The sequence below is a fragment of the Polypterus senegalus genome, chromosome 4 (genome assembly GCF_016835505.1).
Source record: "Polypterus senegalus isolate Bchr_013 chromosome 4, ASM1683550v1, whole genome shotgun sequence".
NCBI lineage: Eukaryota > Metazoa > Chordata > Cladistia > Polypteriformes > Polypteridae > Polypterus > Polypterus senegalus.
In genome coordinates, this window is record NC_053157.1 from 148,450,683 (window position 1) to 148,474,298 (window position 23,616).

The 23,616-nt window shown below is 36.1% G+C and overlaps 1 protein-coding gene across 2 annotated transcripts in view; it reads left to right on the forward strand.

Annotated features, from left to right (window-relative positions):
- The window catches only part of LOC120527714 (serine/threonine-protein phosphatase 2A 55 kDa regulatory subunit B gamma isoform), a 272,015-nt gene extending 250,370 nt beyond the window's left edge, over nt 1-21,645 (forward strand). For both annotated transcript variants that reach the window (XM_039751452.1, XM_039751451.1), the window contains 2 exons: nt 410-501; nt 18,048-21,645. In XM_039751452.1, coding sequence (XP_039607386.1) covers nt 410-501; nt 18,048-18,339 — 384 coding nt within the window. In that variant the 3' untranslated portion in view covers nt 18,340-21,645. The remainder of the gene's footprint in view (nt 1-409; nt 502-18,047) is intronic.
- Nucleotides 21,646-23,616: the final 1,971 nt, after the last annotated feature.

A 23,616-nucleotide genomic window follows, 5' to 3' on the forward strand; every position in this document is an offset into this window, starting at 1 on the left:
CCAGGACATGTGCTGTTCCAACTAAATGAGGTCTCTGTTGATGAATGAATGGTCCAAAAGATTTGAGCTTGAGGAGACCTCTTTTTAAGTTAATTATTAAACTAAACATTCATTCATTTTCTGAATCTGATCTACAGAGCCTAATGAAATTGCATTGGGTGCAAAGCAATAACCATCATATCAGTCATTTTTTATAGAACCCCTTTACTAGAATTCATAGCCTGTATACTTATAGATATATAATAGTTATATAGATTGATATGAAAGGCGCTATACAAATAAAATGCTAAAGAGATATTTAAGGAGATGGATAGGTAGATGACATTATATTTTTATTATTTTCCTAAGCATATGAAATACAAATTCATAGACCGACCATTATTAGTGCTGGTTATGTTGTCTCTTACAGGTTCACGATTACCTCCGGAGCAAACTTTGCTCCCTATATGAGAATGACTGCATCTTTGACAAGTTTGAATGTGCATGGAATGGTACTGATAGGTAAGTTTCTGTTTTATTTATTTCAAAGTTATTAAATAAAAGACATATTCATTACAATGAATGCTTTTCTCAGACACTAACAGCGTCCATCCTTATCTACAAAATGCGTTTGTCTTCTGCGTCATCTCTGTCATCAGGTCTGTGTTTTTTCATTGCTCAGTATTTCTATTTATGTGGATCACAATGGATGTGTGTGCTTTTTAAGATTGCCTTGTAACCTCAACATCTGTCATTCTGGTGATGTGTAAAGCAAAATATCTGGACACACTTTTGCCTTCTGTTCAAATTTTACCTGGAATAAAGTTTTGAGAGGAAGTGGCATTTGCTGCCCTTAGTTACTTTCATGTTCCACCACAAGGTGATAAGCAATGTGAGTTGAATAATTTGTAATATACCTAACATGGTAACTCTGATAACAAGACAGTAAGTTGTATAAAAAGAATGCTTTCTTTTTTCTGTCATATTTTCTTTTGGGCTATTCTGTTACTTTATTCCTAGAGCATACTGTATGATATTTTTGTAATGTAATCTTATGTATTTTTTCTTAGGCTTAAAGAATGTGCTCTTTAGTTTAAAGTGGATGTGGACTTTCAAAAATAATACCCTGTTCAAGGTTTTGTATATTACTATACCTAGACTAGAATAAAATATCTTTAAGGTGTTATATAGCACCTGAATAATATGTTAGGTTTTACAAATATGAATCTTGTTTGTATATTCCCAAGCAGGGTACAGCATGCAGAAATGAATGCAGTGAATATGAAGATACATAGTAAAAAGCACACGCCAGAAACTCTAATTTAGAAAACCCACATACAGTAAACAGATTTTAAGGCTGATGGAGATCATATGTGTTTATAATCATAATACTGTATCCATGTTTGTACTAGATTTCAATGTGCACGCACATGATCCATTTGCTCCATCTCCATCTGTTGGCAAACTGAAGATATTTTTCGTATTTATTGATCATCACCAGTTTTTACACATAGCCAAGCATATGCTACTTGATCTAGACTAGAGCAACCTTGAGAGCAAAAATTGAAGGTCTTGATACTGAATAGCAAGATGCACTAAGTAGTTATGTAAGCACACAAGTATACTGTATATGCAACAAGAAGTTCAGTGTACAAGTTACATTTTCTCCATTATTCCTTTGCACTTACAGCTGTAAGCACTATGCACCAGTCCAATACTATAGCCTTCTTTCCACAGAATGCAGGAAGTTCTTTTACAGCTAGTGACAGACAATTAAGTACCTTTAATTTGCCTATGAAATTGTCTACCACCATCTAGCCAAGTTGTTCACAAATTTTATCTGTATGTGCTCTTGGTGTTTATAGAATATAATCATCCCATTCTAACATCAGGCACACTAGGTAGCAACAATGTTTTTTTGTTGTTTTTTTTTTTTTTCTCGTATTGCAGAAGACAGAAAGAAAAAAGTTATATTACATTTTTGAAAAGAATATTAGTTTGAAGCAATACCTGGTTCCATTGTTTCTGGAACTCACTTTCTCTCAGCCTCAAATTTGACTGAACTATTATCATTTTGGCTAATCACATTCTTTAATATCCATCTATTATCCAACCCGCTACATCCTAACTAAAGGGTTGCGGGGGTCTGCTGGAGCCAATCCAAGCCAGCACAGGGCACAAGGCAGGAAACAAACCCCAGGCAGGGCGCCAGCACACCACATTATTTAATATTACTTTGTTAAAATGAATAAGAAGGCAAAAAATGGTGGTCTCATTGTTTCAGTAAACATCATTGGAGTGGTTACCTCTCTGTCTATCACTAGTAAGATAATTTCTTCATTGGCACATAATTCAAATGTAAAAGCAGAAATTAAAGTGGCTAATTAATATTTAAGTTGGTGTAGTCCCCCACATCATTCTTTGTATTTGGAAGACTGGGGCCAACATTAAGAAATTCACAAACAGCTTATTCTCCCAGAAAAGAAGCAGATGAAATTTTCTAATAAAAGTCAACAAGAAAACATTTTCTCTTCCTATGTGGAGAAAAAAATCTAATACAATTCCAAAGGGGACACTGACACAAAACACATTTTGCCCGTTCATTAAGATAGGGGGGGGATGGAAATATCTCCGTAAAAAAATGTCACAGGAAATTTTCAATTTGTATGACAAGGCTACTGCTCTCTGATGGTGTGCATTTGCTGCATCTGAGTCTCCATCTTTTCAATTTATGCTGTTCATTTCTGTGTATTAGAGTTACAAAAATGACGCTGTGGGAAACCAAACAGATAAAACAAAACAAGAAAGTATACCTCCAATCGGTAGTACTTGTCATCACAATCTGAAAATCATAAACTATAAAATACAAATAAATAAAAATAACTGTTGAATAGTGATTGATAAAATGTGATTATTTAACCCACAAGAAATATAAGTGTGTTAAAAATGGACTTTTAATTTAAATGTAGAGCAAGAAGAACCATATCTAATGAAGAGTACAAACATAAGCATTCATTTATTAGTCATGATGAGACAATTTACATTAAGTAAATGTTTTAAGTACCCAAAAAGTGAAAATTAAAAATTTTCTGTGATAATATTGGCATCTTTTTTGCTTCTCAAAAGCATTAATTTGTGATTGTGGCTTTATATATTCATAATTTACAATATGTATACATCAGCAATAGGTTTCCTAACACCATGTTAAGTTAATTGGCCGCTGTAAATCAACTCTGTCTGATTAAGTGCAAGTGTGTGTTGCAGTGGACTGGCATTTGCTATACGCTTCTGCCTGATTGTGCCCATATCTTACATGGTGGAACCAGAGACTTGCAACCCTTAATAGGATTAGCACAGAACATTTTTTATAAACTAGTACATATTGTTGGGTGTGTGTGTGTGTGTGTGTGCCTTGCGGTGGGCTGGCACCTTGCCCAGGGTTTGTTTCCTGCCTTGCGCCCTGTGTTGGCTGGGATAGGCTCCTGCAGACCCCTGTGACCCTGTAGTTAGGATATAGCGGTTTGGATAATGGATGGATGGATAGTACATATTGTAATAAGCTAGAATCAGACACAATGATCAGGCTTTGGATTTTAAGATGGCTTTTCAGAACTAACATTAACTAACATAAAAACATCCACTAGTATGAATTAACTCCTTGTACAGCATTTTATTAATCAACAGTCTGTGCTGTAACATAAACATGCATAAATTAATATAAGCAATAACTAAACATAAACATTTAATTCTATCTTAAAGAAACTATTCACCTGATTATTTGTGATGGTTTCATCTTTTTTTTTTTCTTCACAAAGATCTTGACCGCATTATTTACATTTAATATTGTGCTTCTGAGTTGTATAAACTACATATATAGATCTTAATCCCTGGATAATAGTACTATGGTAGGTTTTATTTATTTTTGTAATTATGTTATCCGTATACATATTGAACTGGAAACAGGAGTGTGCAATAATAAGTTTTGAACTGCAGAGAAAAAGTGAACAGTTAATTATGGCCAAAATTTAAAATTAGCTAAATATTCCTATTATCATCCTACGAAAAACTGAGTAAGAGAATAATTAGACATATTATTGTTTTCAGTACCTAAAACTGATTCTTAGTTGCTCTCTGAAGCATATACCTGTAGTACATGAAATTATCAAACCATTTACTGAGCTTTGCGTCTCGACTTATTTCTGCGGCTCATCAACATCTTCACAGACCTTAACTTTCTATCCAATACAGAACTTAATTATAGACACTGCTTACTTTTAGGAACCTTGATGCAAAGAATTCTATTCTGCTTACTTTTCAAATAATTCTTGAGTTTGGCAACATTAGTGCTAAAAATTATGGATCAAATAAAAGTTAAAGTTGAAACAGTGAGAGAGTCTCATATTTAAAAAGGTATGGCAAATGCTGACAGAATTACCATGACTATTCTCTAAGAAAACTTGCCTAATCTCAAACAGAAAAGAAAACTTATAATTCACAAATGGCAGGATTCCAGGAAAATAAATTAATAAAATGAGTGAAGAGAGTCATCTTTAACAATCTAGAGTGTGGAATATTTGACAGCTGGGCAGTCGACCATGGGCTCCATTTTAATCTTAATAATAAAGCAGTAAAAAGAGAATTGGAATGGAACATGGTATCTCTTCTGTCTAAAACTTCTTGTCTCCCCTGAATTAATTTCATTCTCTTCGTGGCAACAATTGCATTTAAATAAACATACCTAATCTACATCCCTATCTTTTTTTTTTAAATGAAATTAAATATCTAACATGGAAGAATTTAAAAATTCATTGGAAAAATCTTAAAAGTCAAGGTGCAGATTACTTCTTTGTGAAAATCTTGAATTTATAGTTTGATCTGTCAGCTCTCTCCTTTCAGGACAGCTATGATAAAAGGTCTTTTTAAATAAATGAACGTGTGCTTAGTCATGCAGCTAGGTGATTAATGCCAAGAAAGGCAAATACCTTGAAAAGAAGCTCCATTTACATTAAGAACATTACTTAATAAACAGCTGGTTCATAATACTGTACCAAGAGGGCGAAGGCATGATTTTAAATTATTTTTCTGTTACCGTTTTCAGAATTGTTTTTAGATGGATTCCTTTAAAAGGGTGAATACTTTTTACATTGATTACATCATCCACAATGGTAATACTGAGTTAGACGTGACCAGACTGCCCTAATGGTGACCAGGGGGAGAGCTCCTTTTAAATGAAATTATGGGCAAATGACCTACTGGACTAGAGAGGGTACAGTGATGGCACATGATTTACAAAGCGACATGTAAATGATAACCGTGCAGAGGGCAAGTCAAAAAGACAAAAAATATACAAATAACCTATGTATTTAAGAAATGCACACATCCAAAACTAATTGATATTACAATACTGTACATCATTTAGTGGAGTAGGTATGATAGATAGGGATAAAGTATAGCAGCACAGTTTGTACCCAGAATAAAATATTAAACTATGCATTTGTCTTTTCATGTCCTTACTGACCAGTAGTATGAACTAGTACGATTTGTTAGATTTAGGTTTCTGAAGGTGAAGAGCAACAGATTTAAGACGTCTTTTATTCCTACAGCTGTTAGCATTTTGATTTCTTTCACTTGTAGCGATGCTGCTAAATACTAAATTCTGAATTATTATTTTGTATACTGTTAAAGGTAATTCTTCATCTGTACTAATACTGAGTACGTATACTTAAGATAATTCTGGTTTTTAGTTTTTGTCTTGGCTTATTTTTTTGCATCTGTGTAACAGTGACTTATGTTTTGTACTTTTCTTGCTGCAAACAATTTTCCTCTGAGATAATAAAGTCTTCCTAAACTAACCTAACCTAACCACCATTTCTGGGATTGAAAACAAGGAAAATTGCTCCCTGAAACATTAATCACACTTCAGTGACTACCTGCATTTTTTTTTACCACAGGTGTGCAAATCAGGTGCATTACATTAATAAAATCTTTTATATTTGAAGGTTCTTGTTCACATTGCTGCAGAGGAGCATGCTGTGTTTTTTTTTAAATTTGATAATCTACATATATTCTGCACAGAAAAATACCATCATGCAGAAAAGTGCACTAGAGTGGAACCCATGCCTTACTGTTATCTACTAACATAAGGCTTAGGACATAATCAGCTTGTATCGTTTCTGTCTTTATCTCCTCTGTCAGCTTTATGACTGAGATCGTAAAGACTGTTGTCAGAATTGGCAAAGCAGGCATTATACTACAAGAACAATCACAACACACATCTTATAATTAAACAAAGTGTCTACACATGAAAGGAAATGAGGCTAGTGATTTTTTTTATCCACTATTGAACTTTATTTACATACTAAATGACAGGCAGAATTAATGCAGTAAAACATTTTCCAGACAGAAACTAAGAACCTTTCTTCCTATGATGGCATGGATTTTTCTGAATGCAAGACTCAATTTTGCAGGAATTCAGAATTTACAGTGGAATTTATAGTGGATTCAGAAAGTATTTACTGTTCAGGGTATGATTTTTAATAAATTTGGAATCCTTTTTAAAAAGATGTTTTCACTTAGCCATTATAAGTCACTAAGTGTAGATTGATAATGAAAAGTGGTAAATGTATCCATTTAAAATTAAATGTTTAACACAACTGCGGTGGGCTGGCGCCCTGCCCAGGGTTTGTTTCCTGCATTGTGCCCTGTGTTGGCTGGGATTGGCTCCAGCAGACCCCCGTGACCCTGTAGTTAGGATATAGCGGGTTGGATAATGGATGGATGGATGTACAACACAATAACGTGTGCAGAAAGTGAAGAGGTCTGAATACTGTCTGAATCCATTGTATATCAGAAGTTGCAAGTGTTCTTCTCCTTGCCCTTTGTATCATCCTGATGATGTTTTACACACTAAGATAGGTGGTAGAAAAAAAGTGTCTTCTTCCTTTGTGCTTTTCAGTACACAGCACTCTTACTGATTATATTACATATTTCTATTCTAACCCATGAATTCTAAAATTTGCCAGTGCAAAAGAGGCTAGAAAAACCATTTGTAATGTGTAGAAGATAAAAAAAAAACAGCCTAGTTATGAATCTCACTGAAATTCAGTAACCAGACTAGCATAACCACCACTGAACTGTGTTACAGATGTAGCAGTATGAGAAGAGATCATCTCATGCCAGCAGTAATGTCAGGTTTCGTCTATACAGGTGATTTAATGACACTCACAACTTTATTTAGCCTTTGCATTTTTAACGCCAGGCACTTCTTCATAATGTGTTTGTGATTATGGCATATGATTAGATATCTTGTTAAAACGCACTCTGCGCCAACCTAAAGAAACAGTAGAAGTATCAGCCCACAGATCATATACTGTACTTTCTCATTGGAATAAAAAATATGGATAGGAAGCTTTTCATTACAGTTGTGCTTTATTAAACACTTACTTGATATGCTGCAATTAACTTGGAGATCTCATCCCATGAGTAGCTACCTTCCTTTTCATTGACTGGTATCAGTTAATCTGTTGGCATGCAAACTTAATTAAGTCCCAGCAGATATTCATCTTCTACATTTTTCCTTCATTGAAATATGTTGAACTATTTTCTTTCTTCTTTTTTTGAAAATTAATTACTTCTGCTTTCCTTTGCCATATCTGCACTCCCATAACAAAAAGGAAAAAAAAAAAACTATTCTGGGGATGGTTATACAGTTGCTGTTGGATTTAGAGACAAAGGAAACTGAATTATGAGGCAGGCCATGTTTTAGCTGCAGTCCTTTCTCCTTTTCTAATTCTTCCTTAAAGTCCTTTACTGTATTTCATTTTTGTCTGTATGTGATGTCATACTCTTGCATTTCAGGCTGCTGTCCAGGTATACCATACAACTACACAATGTAGATTTTATGAATCCTACAGGAGGTAACACAATGTTCACCAATAGCATGACATTATTTTCTATATGTAATTAGCATGATAAATGTAATTTTAACCACCTAACAAGATCAACCTTCCCTATTTAAGTGCTCATTTGCAAGAATTATATCTTGCCCTTGACCACGTTTTATACCTCTTCCTTATCTATGTTATATATTTGTTAAAAATGTAAACACAATACAATATGGTTAATGAATAAATGTCTTTCTATGTTCCATTTATGTTTATTGATAAGTCAAGTGTACATTCTTGAGCTGTCCTGTATCTCAGGATGAAAGCCAAAAAGGCCAAAATGATATAAAAAGATGTCTTTATTGAAAAAGAAAAACACAAGGGAGAGGGTCAAACAGAAGAAGAAACTAAAGTACAAAATGAACAGAAAACAAGAAACCTGACACCCTCTGAGCTTTCTGAAACAGTTAAGTACCTCTCTCTTTTAGGTGGAATGGTGATTCCATTCTATCTTTGTACTAAATTAAAGGATTTTGACTCTTACTTCCTATATCTTACTTTAGTGCTCTGATCTTACTTCTACTTACCAGTCAAGTCTTTGCCCGGTCTCACTGCCTACTCACCAGCAGCTAAACAACAAATCTGAATACAGACAATAATGTCTGTTACCAACCTAAAATGTGTCTATAACACTTAAAGGTTATTTTTGAGGTCCACCACCTAGACAATTTCATGTCACACTTTTGTATTTACACATTTACCCATAGCTGCCTCAAGCCGTTCTTCTTTAAATTTCCATCTATTTGATGCCTTACTTCAGATTTCAATCAGGAGGAAGTGGCATATACAGTGCTTGCAAAAACTAGGTGTGGTACTTATGGTTACTGCCACATACTGCCTCATGATGGAGCAATTCAGAATCAATAGCCACCCTGACCAAGAGTTTCTGGAATGGAAACCAGTGGCCAAATTGGGCAAACTTGCAAAATCCATATAGACAAAAACACAGTGGCAAACCAAAGTGATGCCCCAGTGGTGTGAGAGAGCAACTTAAGGCACTTTATGAGACTGATGCCAATTTTACATACATAGCATTATATGTCAAAAATAAATTTAATTAAAAAACCTTTGTATTAATTCTAATCCATGTCTGCATAGAGTTAGTGTTTTCTGTAATCCCATTTTTGTGATTTGTGACATTTTCCTGTTTCCCTGTTTTCACTTCCTCATATCAGACCATTGGTCAGTGCAGGTAAATGGACACAGGATAGCTCAGTATTGGGAAATCAAGGTTGATTGTGGTACTGCATGTGTTTCAGGCCATGCGGTTTTTATGCACATGACAGCAGTAAATTTTCATTACCTTTATTCATTTATTTAATTATTTTGAATGAGTTCACAGCACACCATAAATGGCTATGTGCTGCATCAGTGACAAAACACTGGCTGTAAACATTACAAGCATACACTGCTGTGAAGTCCCTTCCAGGGTTCAGACTACCAAATGATGACAGCTCACAGATATTTAAACTTCAAGCAGTGCAGCTATCACAAAACACATTTTTAACTTCAGTCTCCTCTCCTCATTAAATGTACGTAACACTGAGAGTGAGAGATAACCATCAAAACAAGCACATTTTCCTATAATGTCTTGGGTGCCTTTTTGATCATTTCCAGACTATAGTAAAACAAATAAATTAAGATTCCCCAGCTTGATGCTGATGTTTATGCTAAACATCAGATGACAAGGAGAAAATACAACCATGCGTTAAACATGCTAAGTAAAAATTCTGCATGTTAATCAAGAAGTTGCTGATGTACATAAAGTACATTATTTTTAGAACCTGACTGAATATTGTGATGTGCTGAAAAGGCAAAACATGGACAGCATAGAAAAAAATCATTATTTAACTGACAGCAAAGAAATGTGCTCACCTTGCTCTTTCAGCAAGCAGCTGCTGTCACAGCCAGTTTGTACCCTGAGGAATTTACATTGAATATCTGGGCTTGCTGCTGGAGTATGAATCAGAAACAAACACAATATAAATAATATATAGAAGTAGTTCTGATGAAAAAAAAATACAATTTTGTAGTAAAGCTATAAAATATTATACAAACCTGAATGGAATAGATAGTGAGTATGCTGCACACACTGTATAGAACCAAATGACTAAATCAGAAAATATAGAAAACCTGGCCGAACTGGAAAATATCTTGACCAAATTACAGTGATACAGTCTAAACAAATCACACCACACACTTTTAATTATCAGAGTATATGGATCTTTATCTCTGTTTTCCTCACGAGGCACCCTTTTTGCCACTCACTGAACACAGTCATCAGTAGTCATAATAATATAATATTTATATGGGCATGCTGTTGTGGGATGTTCACAGATTCAGTAGGTTCATTTTATATAACAGTCACTTGCAGAACAATGTACTAAGCAAAAATGATAATCTTCCCAGTGCCTCTTACGTCTTCTGAGTGCATGTTTTATCTCAAGCCAGATTTTCCACCCACTTTACTTTTACAGAGATCTGTATCCAATATATGATTATTCACCAGAAATCCATCCATCCATTATCCAACCCTCTATATCCTAACTACAGGGTCACGGGGGTCTGCTGTAGCCAATCCCAACAAACACAGGGCGCAAGGCAGGAAACAAACCCCGGGCAGGGCGCCACACACACACACCAACTACACACTAGGGACCATTTAGAATCACCAATGCACCTAACCTGCATGTCTTTGGACTGTGGGAGGAAACCCACTCAGACACGGTGAAAACATGCAAACTCCACGCAGGGAGTCTCCTAACTGCGAGGCAGCAGTCACCAGAAATTTTACATTTATAATATTATCATTACATTTTTATCTCACCACTTTGGGAGACTCAGTTCAAGTCTTGGCCTGATAACTGACCTTCTCCCCATGTATATGTAGGTTTTTTTTTTCACATACATCACAAAGAAAGAGTATTCATGGTGATTGATATCATTGCATTTGCCTGGTGTCAGTGTGTGGGTGGGAGAGTCGTGCAATGAATGGGAAACCCTTCCATGGTTAGCATAGACTCCAACCTTACAGGTGGTTTTAACAGGATCAGTAGATAGATGGATTACTGTAAAAAGGTTACTGTCTAAGTAGACGCTAATGCTACATCTTTTCAATAATAATTTAGGGATGAATTTATTCCTATCTTTAGATGTCCACTTGAAAATACATAGCAGCAAGCAGCCAATATTCTTATTAACTTTTAGAGTAAAATAAATTGGGTTTTAGTATGATGTTTCATTGACCACAATTAGAATGCATAAATTAAGACAGTCTCACAGAATGTGGGAAATAGATGTCATTAAAGAACAAATTATAACATCCTCTGTCCATTCCAGACATTATTTATAATATGCATTTTTGCAGCATTGTAGATCAGTGGTTAGCACTGCTGCCACACAGTGCCAGAACACAGGGTTTGAATGTCAGACTGAGAACTGGGTTTGTGGAGTTTGTATGTTCTTCTCATGCCTGTGTGAGTTTCCTCTCTTGTGTGTTAGGTTATTTGGTACCTCTAATTTGAGTAAGTGGGGCTATGTCTTTGTGTGTGACCCACAATGCTTTTATTCACAATGCTGCAAGGATTGAGGCTTAACTGGCTATGCAGTTAGAAATTGAATGGATGAATTGTGTTTTTGTTTTGTTCTAATGGAAAACAAGCAGAAGCACTGAAACTGAGTATTGAAATGCAGCAGCATGCTGTGTAAACCTCATATTGTCCTATAAAACTGTTCTTATTATAAGTCTCTGTGCACATTACATACTGTTGTTAACTGTGGACCTTATTATGAAGAGAAGAGTTAGAATAAATAAATTAATCATCATACCCTGTTAAATACGCTATTAAAACTGAGAAATAAAGCAATACTTCATATAACCTTACCTGTCCATCCATTTTCTGAAAGTACTTTATCCAAACAAATTTAGTGTTGCTGGGAGTTAGACCTTTTCCCAAGAGGAAATACCCCTGGTACTGGGCACTAGTCCATTGTATAGCAAATTCACACCCACATTCCCAGTCACACATGCATGAGCTGGCTTAGCATTTCCAGCTAAAATTATCAGTACATCTCCGGTACAGAATATGGAATGAATCTGGAGCATCCAGAGGAGACTCGCAGAGGGTATGCAACTTACAGACAGGCAGACAGTCTAAGTTGGGGTTTAAACAGTGGACCATAAATGTTGTGAGGCAGCAGCACCAATTATGTCATCCCTCTATCTGAATAATGAAAACAAATAAGATAAAAGGAAGTCATATTTATTATAAACATACTAATGGGTTTGTCTCAATAAACCATTTATTTCTGAAACCACCTTTGTTCAAGTTTACAGGGAGCCAGAGTAAATCCTGGCAGCACTGGACATAACCCTGGAGGTCTATTCATTACGTATTCTACTCACATACATCAGTGGTCACTCACATCAGAAGACTTTAGAGTCACTAATTAATAGGCATTTATCTTTAAGAAGAAAACAGAATATACCCAAATATCAAACATAGATCAGACATTGAGCCAAAGTATAATGAAGAAGCAGTGCTGCCTCGCTGTGTCACCCATGTTCAATAATAAGATGTATACTTTGCAAGTATGCTGTATTGGTGCATGTGAGCCTGTTTAGACACACATTTCATTTTTCAAATACAGAAACCCACCAACATCTTTATCAGATGTAATTATGGACACTTGGAGGTTGTATCCACCCTAACAGTAGTGTGGTTTGGGCATCAAAAGTAGAAAATCACAAACTGACACAAAACTCCAAGACATAGTTCAGTACAGTCAATCCCTGTAGTCAGAATATAATAAGTTACCCAAGTAGCACTTTGGCTCATAATGCATCCCACTTTGTTTAATATACAGCATGAGTGTAGGAAAGCAGCATGTTCCACTTCATCTGACCCCAGTGTGTTATAAGAATAAGTAGAATATATTCAATTAGACTATTATAGTTCAAATTGTTCTTAATAAATTACTTTTTACCTCAAAACACCCTTCTTTCATTCTGACCTTTTCAGGAACGCTGGCAATTGTCAATCTAGAGCTGACTTTCTCCGTTCTCATCCCAGATCACGCATTTTGAAGTGTGGTAACTACCGGTGGTCGTCTGTGAACCTATGATGTTCTCAATTACAAGGGCCTTCTGAAGATATTTCCTCTATAGCAAGAGCAATAAAAGAACTTTTTTGGATGTGCAGAGATTGCCTGTAAGCACTGCAAGCAGAGTGCTTCTTGGTGACAACAACTCTCTCACTCATCCCTCATCTTTGTGCACAGAACCACCACTACACTCTTTGCCAACTATACAAAGTGTTTTGTCATGGAATCACACCATGGCCCATCACAGGTTGCACATTTTGCACTTTGGTAACTGCCCGGTGGTCAGATGCAAACACATGACGTTTAGATTACAGTGGTCCTTAGAAGCAGTTTCCCTATAGCAAGAGATATTCTATACTGCATAGAGATTGCATGTAAGCAATGATGTCAGCTGTGCTCTCTGTACACTTTCTGTACAGGACCACCACTTTACCATCTCTCAACATTTTACCTTGTCAAACACCTTGTTCACATCTACCTGCTTCTGCTCTAAGCAAACAATCTTTCTTTGTTCACTATTATGTGTGAAACCAGAATGCAGTCCACTTGACACACAACTGTCTTTTCAACACATTCTCCGTCCCCTTCATTGTCTGCCTGATAACAGCCACCCTCCAATGGAATGAGGGTACCTCTTTTCCTATCTTCTGAAATTTGTTCATTCCTCTTGTTTATGATGTCCAGATATGTCAGCCAGTAAACTGCAAAACATTCAGCCCCAGTACCTTCAATGTTTCCAATTTCAAATCCATTTTTTCTCCTTTGAGATACTTCTCCTTTCTGACAGTATAACCAACTTGAAACTGATATTGCTGTGATTAGCCCCAGCCCCAAAGTAGATTAAACAGGGTAGATAGGTAGACATTCAACCAAATGTTCATGTACTTTTTCAAGCTACAGGGCCCCATTGCTATCAATTATAAAATTTCTACTGTCATTTTCCAAGTAATCCACACCCACTGTAATTTGGTGATGGATTAGGACACAGTCTCTTCTGATGTCATGAACGGTAACTAAACATGGTGGCATCTGGAACTATAATGTCAAATGATAATTTGATGAGATTTGCATGATGCATCTTGGGAATAGTGCGAAAAGCAACTTAAGTGGGCCTTGAGCTTCTCTCACATTGGCATGAGGCAAACAACAATGACAGGGAATCTGGGGTGTTGAAAATAACAGCTTGAAAATAACTAGAATAGATTTCAAATTAAGTAAAACCACACTTATACAGAAAGCCAGTGAAGTTAAGCCAGTTGTGGGGTAGCATGTGTAGTTCATGTCAGCCTTCTGGCAGGACATTCTGAAATTGTTTTATAATGCATTACTTTAATACTCACTATATAATATAGAGGTGAAGTTCAAGACAGGAATTTTAAGAATGTCTTTTAGGTAAGCATCATAGTTTTCTGCTGCTTAAAAAAATTACTTTTGAATTAAAAAATTAAAATGCCAGCAAGTGCAAAAATTTGAATATACTTTGACAATTTATGTGTGTCAACAGAACAGGATAAACACCACGGAGATTTCAAAATGCAGTGGCATGTAGCCGTGAAGTGGCTTGTGACACATTAATAGGGTGACATTCAGAGCCAATCCACCCTGAGGCTTCTTACTGCAAAGTGGGTGTCATTCAATGGCTGCTGTCTATCTAGCATAATCTAAACAAGCAAACTTGTTTAATTAGGAGACTGAACCTATTAAGAAAAATGCTCAGCATGCACGAGAATTGACAAATGTGACAGTGGAGGGTCCTCTGTGACTTTCCAGTAGATGTGAAATGTCCATCTGTCAATTTTCTTTAAAACTCTTCTGTCTGATTTTTTTTTCTACAGCTCATAGTTCCAGAATAAAATGTTACCCTGATGTAAATAAAAGCCAGTATTAAAAAATAAACCAAACCTAACATTCTCAAAAATGCTCAAGCTTTTGTAAAATCAATATACCACTCTACCATATAATACTGTAACTGGTGTCCATAACGGCAAGGCTACTGCAAAGATACTTCTGGTTTGTACAAGTCAACTGAATCCACAATGCAAGACGGGCATGACAATACTAAATTGTCTCACTGTTTGTGTGCACGCCTCGTGACAGAATGGCATTTGCACTATAAGGGTGACCCACCTGCATTTGTTATTCCTCTCTAACACCCTAGAATCTACTTGATCTCAGTGGAGAAAATGAATAAGCAAAAAATATTTTTCTTATTGTTTAGGTAATTGTTATATTTTCTCGGTCAAGCTAAGTTATTAGATTAAATATAAAAATCAGAAATTTTACATTATTGTAAATGTACATGCATCAATTTAATTTCTTAAAATTAGCCATTATTTATCAAGGTTTACTAAACCAGTATTCCTGATTTTGATTAATGTATGTATGAATAAATATTCTAGTCTAGCATTCTTTCTGTGTTAATTAATGTAACATGTTTCTCATTCATACATAAAAATGTTAGATACTGATTTAAAGTGAAGAGCTGGTCAGAACACTGTGTTCTCTCTCGCTTACTTCTTCCTTAATATAGAATTCATTTATGCGGGTGCTTTTATTTGCACACATCTAATTCAACACTATCTTCATTTGGCATGTTGAACAGAGGTTAATGTGGGTGGAATTAAATGATACATACAGTCTGAATCACATAACACATCAGCTTGTCACTTCAGATGAAGTCTGTCATGCATTTAGGGCTGTGGGTGTAGCTCACTGCACAATGCTGGCCACTTCTGCCACTAAGCCCTTCCTTAAGTGGCTCAGACTTTACTCTTTTTTCCGTGTATCTGCATACACATTCCCTGTCTCTTTCAAACATAAAATGGGAAAAGGGCTTAATGGCTCCTTAAGGCCATTAAGCAAGAACTTCCAGACATTTTACAGAGAAGGGGAAACCATTTATTCAGTTTTTCTTATCTGTGAATGGAGGCTGACCTTCTTAAACGAAGACAGAGTAGTAGTACTAGTAATAGTTGCAGTGTATTGCCAGGTGTGCACAGTACAGTGAAATTCTTACAATATGTTTTTGTTTATCCTGCATGTGACATGTCGCCATTCTGGTGCCATGATAAAGAAAAATACATAGCTCCATTTTTTTTAATAGATGAGACAAATGAACTTCTCTGATGTTCTTCATACACCATTGCATACCCTTTGGCCAGAGCCAAGTCTAATCTAAACCAGGGACAGTAGTAGAAGGCAAATAAGAAACATGTCCTATATGACTTCTTGGAAGCACCTTTTTAGCTTCCTGGAATATATGCTTTACCAGTATTCTGATTTACTTGGTTCCAAATCCACACATATACACAATCTTTATGTCGAAAGATCACAGTGGCACTAGGTGAATCAAAAACGCACAGGGTTCGTACTGCATCTTTATAGCCACACAAATCTAGACACATTTTATTAGGGGGATGGCATGTTCTTCAGGTGTTGTGAACTCCAGTTTTCTCCCACATCCCAAAAGTAGGTACTGAATCCCATCTAAGATTAGTTGCTAATCAGGTTCTAAGAACAGATGGATAATATTACATTGGGGGGCTGCATATTATGAAGATTAAAGGTTATCCAAACACAGATTGATGAGAATTTTGACCATTGTCTTTATAAAAGGTTGAACATTTTTATTTTATCAGTTTCCTTGGCTGTGTCATCGTAATTTGGAATCCAGGTCCATTTAGATGAAGCTTTAGTGCATATTAAAAGACATCTACAAAACGTCATAGAAAGCATTAGAATCTTCTTATCTTATATATTCTTTACTTTTTTCCCTCATATTTAAATTGTATAGTTATTTAATTGTTGCCTTTAAGTGTACTGGTGCCCCATCTACAGCTGATTCCTGCTTTTTGCCAAAACCTGCAAAAAACAACAAAAGCACCTGTATGTGTCAACAGTAGCGACCACCATGTGGGTGTATTTCTCACAGATTTTGATAATATCACAATTTCTTTTTTTTCTTTTTCTTTTTTTTTTGAAAATATTGTGTTATCTGTGACACATGGCCGGGGCCCATGCCTGGCTGGGACGCCCCTTCACCACATCTGCCAGGGAGACAAGGATGGGAAGCCCAGTATCTCCCTTTGGACGCTAGGTGGCAGCATACCTGGGTTGCAGTGGTGCCTCGGACTCCCCCAGGGCTTCATGGGGATTGGAGTCCTGTGCTGCTCTTTGGGGTTCCGCAGGCGCCGCTAGGGGGTGCTGCAACAGGAACGACTGACCACTTTTGGGCGCTGGTTTCGCCGCACCTGGAAGTGCAGCTGGAGGCCAGTAATCAACCACCTGGAGCACTTCCAGGTGCCTGATAAAAGGGAGCCAGAAACCACCACTCGATGGCCAGAGTCGGGAGGAGGAGTACTAAGCTTAAGGAGGAGTGGTGGTAGAAGAAGACAGATCTGTGCTGTGCGTCTTGATTGTGCTTTGGGACTGTGTTGGGCTGTGGGACACAGGGAAGACGTGCCCCACGGCTGAAGAGAAAATAAAGAAAGTCTTTTGGTTTATACGTGCCTCCGTGTCAATCTGTGTCGGGTCAGACGCCTATATAGCGCCTTATATTACATATGTTATTAATTTGTTTTCAGTCCCTCTTAGAATTTTATCCCACTCAGGGGTTATGGCTACCTAGACTGAGGTCTGTAACACATCTTTCCTTTGTCTGAAAAAGAGGAGAAGATATGTAATGTGTGTGTAATTTTGCTTTTTAAATATTGTTTCTTTTTTGCTAAACATTTTTGCAAATTATTGATTGAATTCATTTGCCAAATGTGTCTTTACCAATGAATTACACTTAGCTGACTCTGTTACATAGATACATTTGGATGTATTATTTTACCTAAGAGTAATTCCTTTTTTCATTTTGAGGAGTATCTCATAGAATGTTTAAATATAATACTAGCATGGTACAGGATGGCAGCAGTGAATTTTTCAAGAAGTATAAGATCTACTGTGGATGGTAAAGAAGAGGGAAAGCCTTCACACTGCTAAGAGGAGAGAGTTAACTGTTATTTGTTGTCTTAACAGTGTCATCATGACTGGCGCTTACAATAACTTCTTCAGGATGTTTGACCGAAACACAAAACGTGATGTGACTTTGGAAGCCTCACGTGAGAGCAGCAAGCCACGGGCCGTGCTAAAACCTCGCCGCGTCTGCACTGGAGGCAAACGTAGGAAGGACGATATTAGTGTTGATAGTTTGGACTTCACCAAGAAGATTTTGCACACAGCCTGGCACCCGGCAGAAAACATAATTGCCATTGCAGCGACAAACAATCTGTATATATTTCAGGATAAAGTCAACTCGGAGGTGCACTGAAATTCTAGAAACCCTGGACGTGACTGAAATCCTGCCTTTATTATTTGTCTCTCTATGCCCCTCCTTTTTTTCGTCTTGCTCTGCTTTATCGGCCATTGAACTGTACTTGCTAATAATCTTTTGCGAGGGTGTATTCGTTGTGTTGGAACTGTGGATTGTGGTTTATCACTAGTGTGTATTGCTGTTGGTAGTTACGGGCTTTTATAAGCCACCCAGGCTGTGCTGAGCATTTCCTGGAGAAGGAAAAAAATAAAAGGATGAGCTGCTGCTTACTTTCAGGCCACTGGTTAATGTTCCTAATTTTAACTTTTGTGTGTATTTTTTCCTTTTTATTTATAATGAATGTTTCTTATTTAAATGTCTTTAAAAATAATACAGGGCCATATTTTGTCACACTTTGTATTATGGTAAAGCAATTATGGGTAAGGAATGAGCTTTAAAATGAAGCATAATAAGTTATTCACTTTTTTAATCATATTGATTTGTACATTTTCAGTAATACAAAATTTCTGTTCCCAGGAAGTTCGCAATATGAATGGAGTTTGCCCCTTCTCTCCAGGTAGTTTGGAGTCTTTCCAAAGACTTGCATGTGTTGGCATCTCTAAATTCATTAATTGTGAATGATAATGTCCTGTGAAAGAATGAGTGTTGATTCCTGCCTTGTATCCAGTGCTCCCAACCATAAAGTGGATGAAGTGTGGTTAGAAGATGAGTGGGTTGATGTGATTATTAGAATGTGCTTGACTATTTGTTGAAAAAATAATATTTTTATTCCTTTGCCCCATATTTAATTGCCAACCCAGGCAGTGTCTGTGTGGAGTTTATACGTTACCCCACATTCTAGTAGAGAAATGTAATGGCAACTAAGAATAACATGGGAAAATGAAAGGAATATTACAATATCCAGATGAAAGCACACCCCGACTTGGGCATAACAAACTGTACACAGACTGTGATAAGGTCTAGGAATCAGACTAAGGCTCCAGAAGGCAGCACTAATGTTATTCATGACCGATCCAGGACCAAGCTTTAATAAGATATCAGAGCTTACCAATGTTTTCACATTTGACTCTGCTTCCCATGAATACATCATCGTCATCATGAACTGCTGATCTGGAGGTTAGAGGAGATAATTAGTTAATGACAAAGTTCTAGTCATGCTTTAGCCAACAATTATATGGTAATGCAAGTGATCACATGGAAGAATAAGCTTTTGTAACAGTCGTATTCAGTAGTACTGAAACTGAACTAGAGGCATTAACCCTGCACTGGAACAGTTATTGACAATGGTGTCTCACAACTCCATTGATGCAGTTTCATGTCTGTATGCATTTTTAGGTAATTCCCTCACATGCCAAAGACATGTGTGTGAGGTTAACTGGACACTCTAAACTGACCTAGAATAAGTGATGTGTGTGTGTGTGAATTATTACGACCTAAACTGCGATGGTGTCCTGGCCAGAGGTGGTCCCTCCTTTGTGCCCAATGCAACCAGAGTAAGGTCAAGCTCTTTATGACTCCTTTTTAATGGTTTAAATAAACTTGGAAAATAAACAATGCTTAAAAATATAAAGAATGATAAACTATGGCCTTGGTCGCAAAGATAAGAAATTGAGAACGTTAAACAGAAACAAAATAGTTTTTCAGGACAGTGGAGTTTTGGGTATTATAGCAATGTTATGAATGATGCTTCTTTACTTTTGTCCTTTATTTTATTATCCATTGGCATTCCTACTGTAATTTCCTCTTGTTGTTTAGTGCCATAAATGACCAGTGTTCCCTTATACTAGTGGGATGGTAGAGATGCTAACATAAATGGAGATATAGTATTCAGAGCATCCTGAACATCACATGGTTATCTGTCTTATCTTATAAAATATTGCAGAAGGTAAAAATGATTTTTCACCATCAAGATGCAGAAGCTGCTCCACCTGGCAGGAAAAGAGTACAATATATGTTGTGCTTACTTGTGAGTTCATCAAGGATTTGGACATTGGCGCCCTTGGTGGTGGTGGTAGGGGAAGGGATGAATCAGATAGCATGAGTTAGCATACCTCACATTTCGTTTCCCTGCCGAGAAGGGGCATCCAAACATTTTTGAAATATGAAAATTCTTATTGCACTCCAAACATGCAGCTTTAAAGCAAAACAAAGTGGCTTTCATTTTGTATGGTTTCTTTGAATAGAAACCAACTACTGTATATGTTTTGATTGAAACATGACGAATTTGAAATGACTTGGTGTTCTTGCTTAATTTCGCAAACAAAGATTAAGCTGCATGGTACAGGTAGTAATAATTTGTTTTAAGTCTTTTTTGGCTGCCTTTTTGAATCATAAAAACAGGCTGTCTGCTGTACAATGGCTTGCAGAATATTCACTTAACATGATGCGGATTGTCACTCACAAATGAATTTACCTTTTGTGTTCTTGAAGCACAAAAGCATGTTTACCATTGTTAGTATTACTATGTACATTTGTAATGCCTAAAATGTTTTAAAGAAAAAAGGAATGAGGAATGTTTGCTACTACTGTACTCAAAAAAAACTCAAAAAAGGGAAGAATGGAACTATTTATATGTATATATTGTTTATTCTCTTTACACTAAGGAGAATCTTTTTCTGTACAAAATGAAATGAAGCTAACAATAAAACGGTAACAGGAATGTGGTAAGTCGTTCGTACGACAGTACAATCATCCAAACCCCTGTCCTTCAGCTAGAATATTCTGAATAGGTTTTTTGAATTATGTAAAACTTGATAACGTACCGATTTTCAATTTTGAACTTGGCGGTACCCTGTCCACAATTAGAACTGAACTCTTTGTGAACAGGAAGGAATAAGCCAGTAAACAATTTTATAAACCTAATACTGTATGTCCATTTTGGATGATCTAAAATGGAATGACAAGTACGCTTCTGCCTTTTTTTAAAATCCAGAATCTTCAGTGAATGTTACAATGGCATTACAAACTAAAATGAAAAGAAATAGAAATGAGGCATAGAGCACATGGATTCAGTGGATGCTGTTCCTCAACTCAGATGTTCTCTTTTGGGGAGGTCTTCTTGTTTTTAGTTGTATTTTGTTTGTTTGTTTTGTTTTGTTTTTTTTTTCTCCCCGCTCTGTATAATATATTTAATTTGTGTTCTTTATGGTTCAGACCTAACTAAAACTAATGCTCTCTTTTTAAGTTAATACACTTTTTTCTTTTTTGTGTCTCTTGTAATTTTTGGTACACAATGTCAAATAAACAATTATAAATATGTTAATATGAGTTTTCAAATAAAGATTTCAGCAAAATTGCATCCTATATATTTGTGTGTAGAAGCTGTTTCTTACTGTTGTGACTTTTAGGGATGATTATTGCTATTTTCTGTGGAGGAATATTTTTGACTAAATATAATAAATACACAAATAAATGGGAGCACTGAAAATGTGATATGTAAGCATAAATAACTGAATGTTTCATGAATATTTTTGGTCTTTATTTCACTTATTCTTACTGCACATAACATGAAATACACCATGAAATGAGAGCTGTTGTTTTTACCTGTCAAAGCTGAGACGCTGGCTGGGCTCTAGCGAGTACTGCATTATGACAGGGGAATCACTGACACGGTGGACATAAATCAAAGGTCACACATCAGACACAGACTCTTCACGATGAATTCCGAGTTTTTTAAATGAAGGTAGCTGCTCTGTGCAGTAATTCAGGGCAACTTTTTCTTGCACTTGTGTCCACCACAGACACACACAGTCACATCTTTGAGTACCAGGTGAAAAACAGTATTCACTAGAGCCCACCGTCTAAACTTTGACAGGTGAAAATGACAGCTTTATTTTCAAGGCAGGTTTCGTGTTCCATTCAGTGTCACTGAAATAAGTAAATGGAGAAACAATTAAATAAGTACATTAAGAAATGAAACATTTTTGTGACACATTTAAATATTTATGCTCATGAATCATTGCATTTTTATGTACTGATTGTCACATTTCTTGATTTGTTGAAAGAGACCATTGTTTTAATAAGCAGATCTTTTAATTGTGTTTGCTTCATCAAGGGGTGCATCATCCACCGTAAGCACACCATGTTATTCACAGTTAAGGTGAGTTTCCTGAATTTGTAATGGAATAATGAAAACCTCAATATTTGTTTAGTTATCTTAATTAGATTTTACTTAAAAGTTGTACACAATTAGAATTTTCATTTCATAAATGTACAAGAACATGTAAAATCTTTGGGCTTTAGCAGCAGCAGCAGCAGCTTGGTGGCTAAGGGACACTAAATCTCAGATTCAGAGAAGTATTGAGAGTATACAAATTGTCACAGAGGTTTCTCAATTCTTTATTGCCATAAAAGTGCCCAGTACATTTAATTATTTGCATTTGAATCAAATGTAAACTGTAAACTGTTATCACCATGGCTGTGTTCACATGAAACGCCATGGTTCCCAATGAACTAAATTCTTTTAATTTTAGTACACATATTCTTCAAGCAAATTAGTTGGTAAATTTCATTTTCTCAAATAGAAACCCCCTTTAAAAAAGCATTAGTCAAAATTGTAACTGTCATCTTAAAAACAGAGGAACATTCTAGGTCAGGGGTGCCCACACTTTTTTGGCTTGCAAGCTACTTTTAAAATGACCAGGTCAAAATGATCTACCTACATTAAAAATGCTATATATATATATATATATATATATATATATATATATATATATATATATATACTGAGTATCAAAGGTGGGTAGTAACAAGTTACATTTACTCCATTATATTTACTTGAGTAACTTTTTAAAAAAATTGTACTTCTAAAAGTAGTTTTACTGCACCATACTTTTTACTTTTACTTGAGTACATTTGTGAAGAAGAAATGCTACTCTTACTCCGCTACATTGGGCAACACTCGAATCGTTACTTTTTTTCCATTAGATAAAGTCTGACAGACAATTTCCAATTTGCTCTGTGTATCGAATTCTGTCAAGTTGCACACACGTCTTCCATTGAAATCTCAGCAGGAATTTCTCCCTAGTCTTCTGTCTCAGTGAAGGCATCTTTTATCATCTGTCCATCTTGGAAGGACTTCTTATGCTTAATGATTGAGTGACTCACCCAGAACGATGCTTTGGTGTGTCTGCCTTTGCTTTTGAATTCAGCCAAGAGAAAAATGACGGCTGTCTGATTAACTGTGATTGTAGTTCCCTTTCCTTTCTCTTTCTCAGATCACTTTTCGGAAGGAAGTCAGTTTCGTAGTTTTTATGAACAGTTCGAAAATGTCTT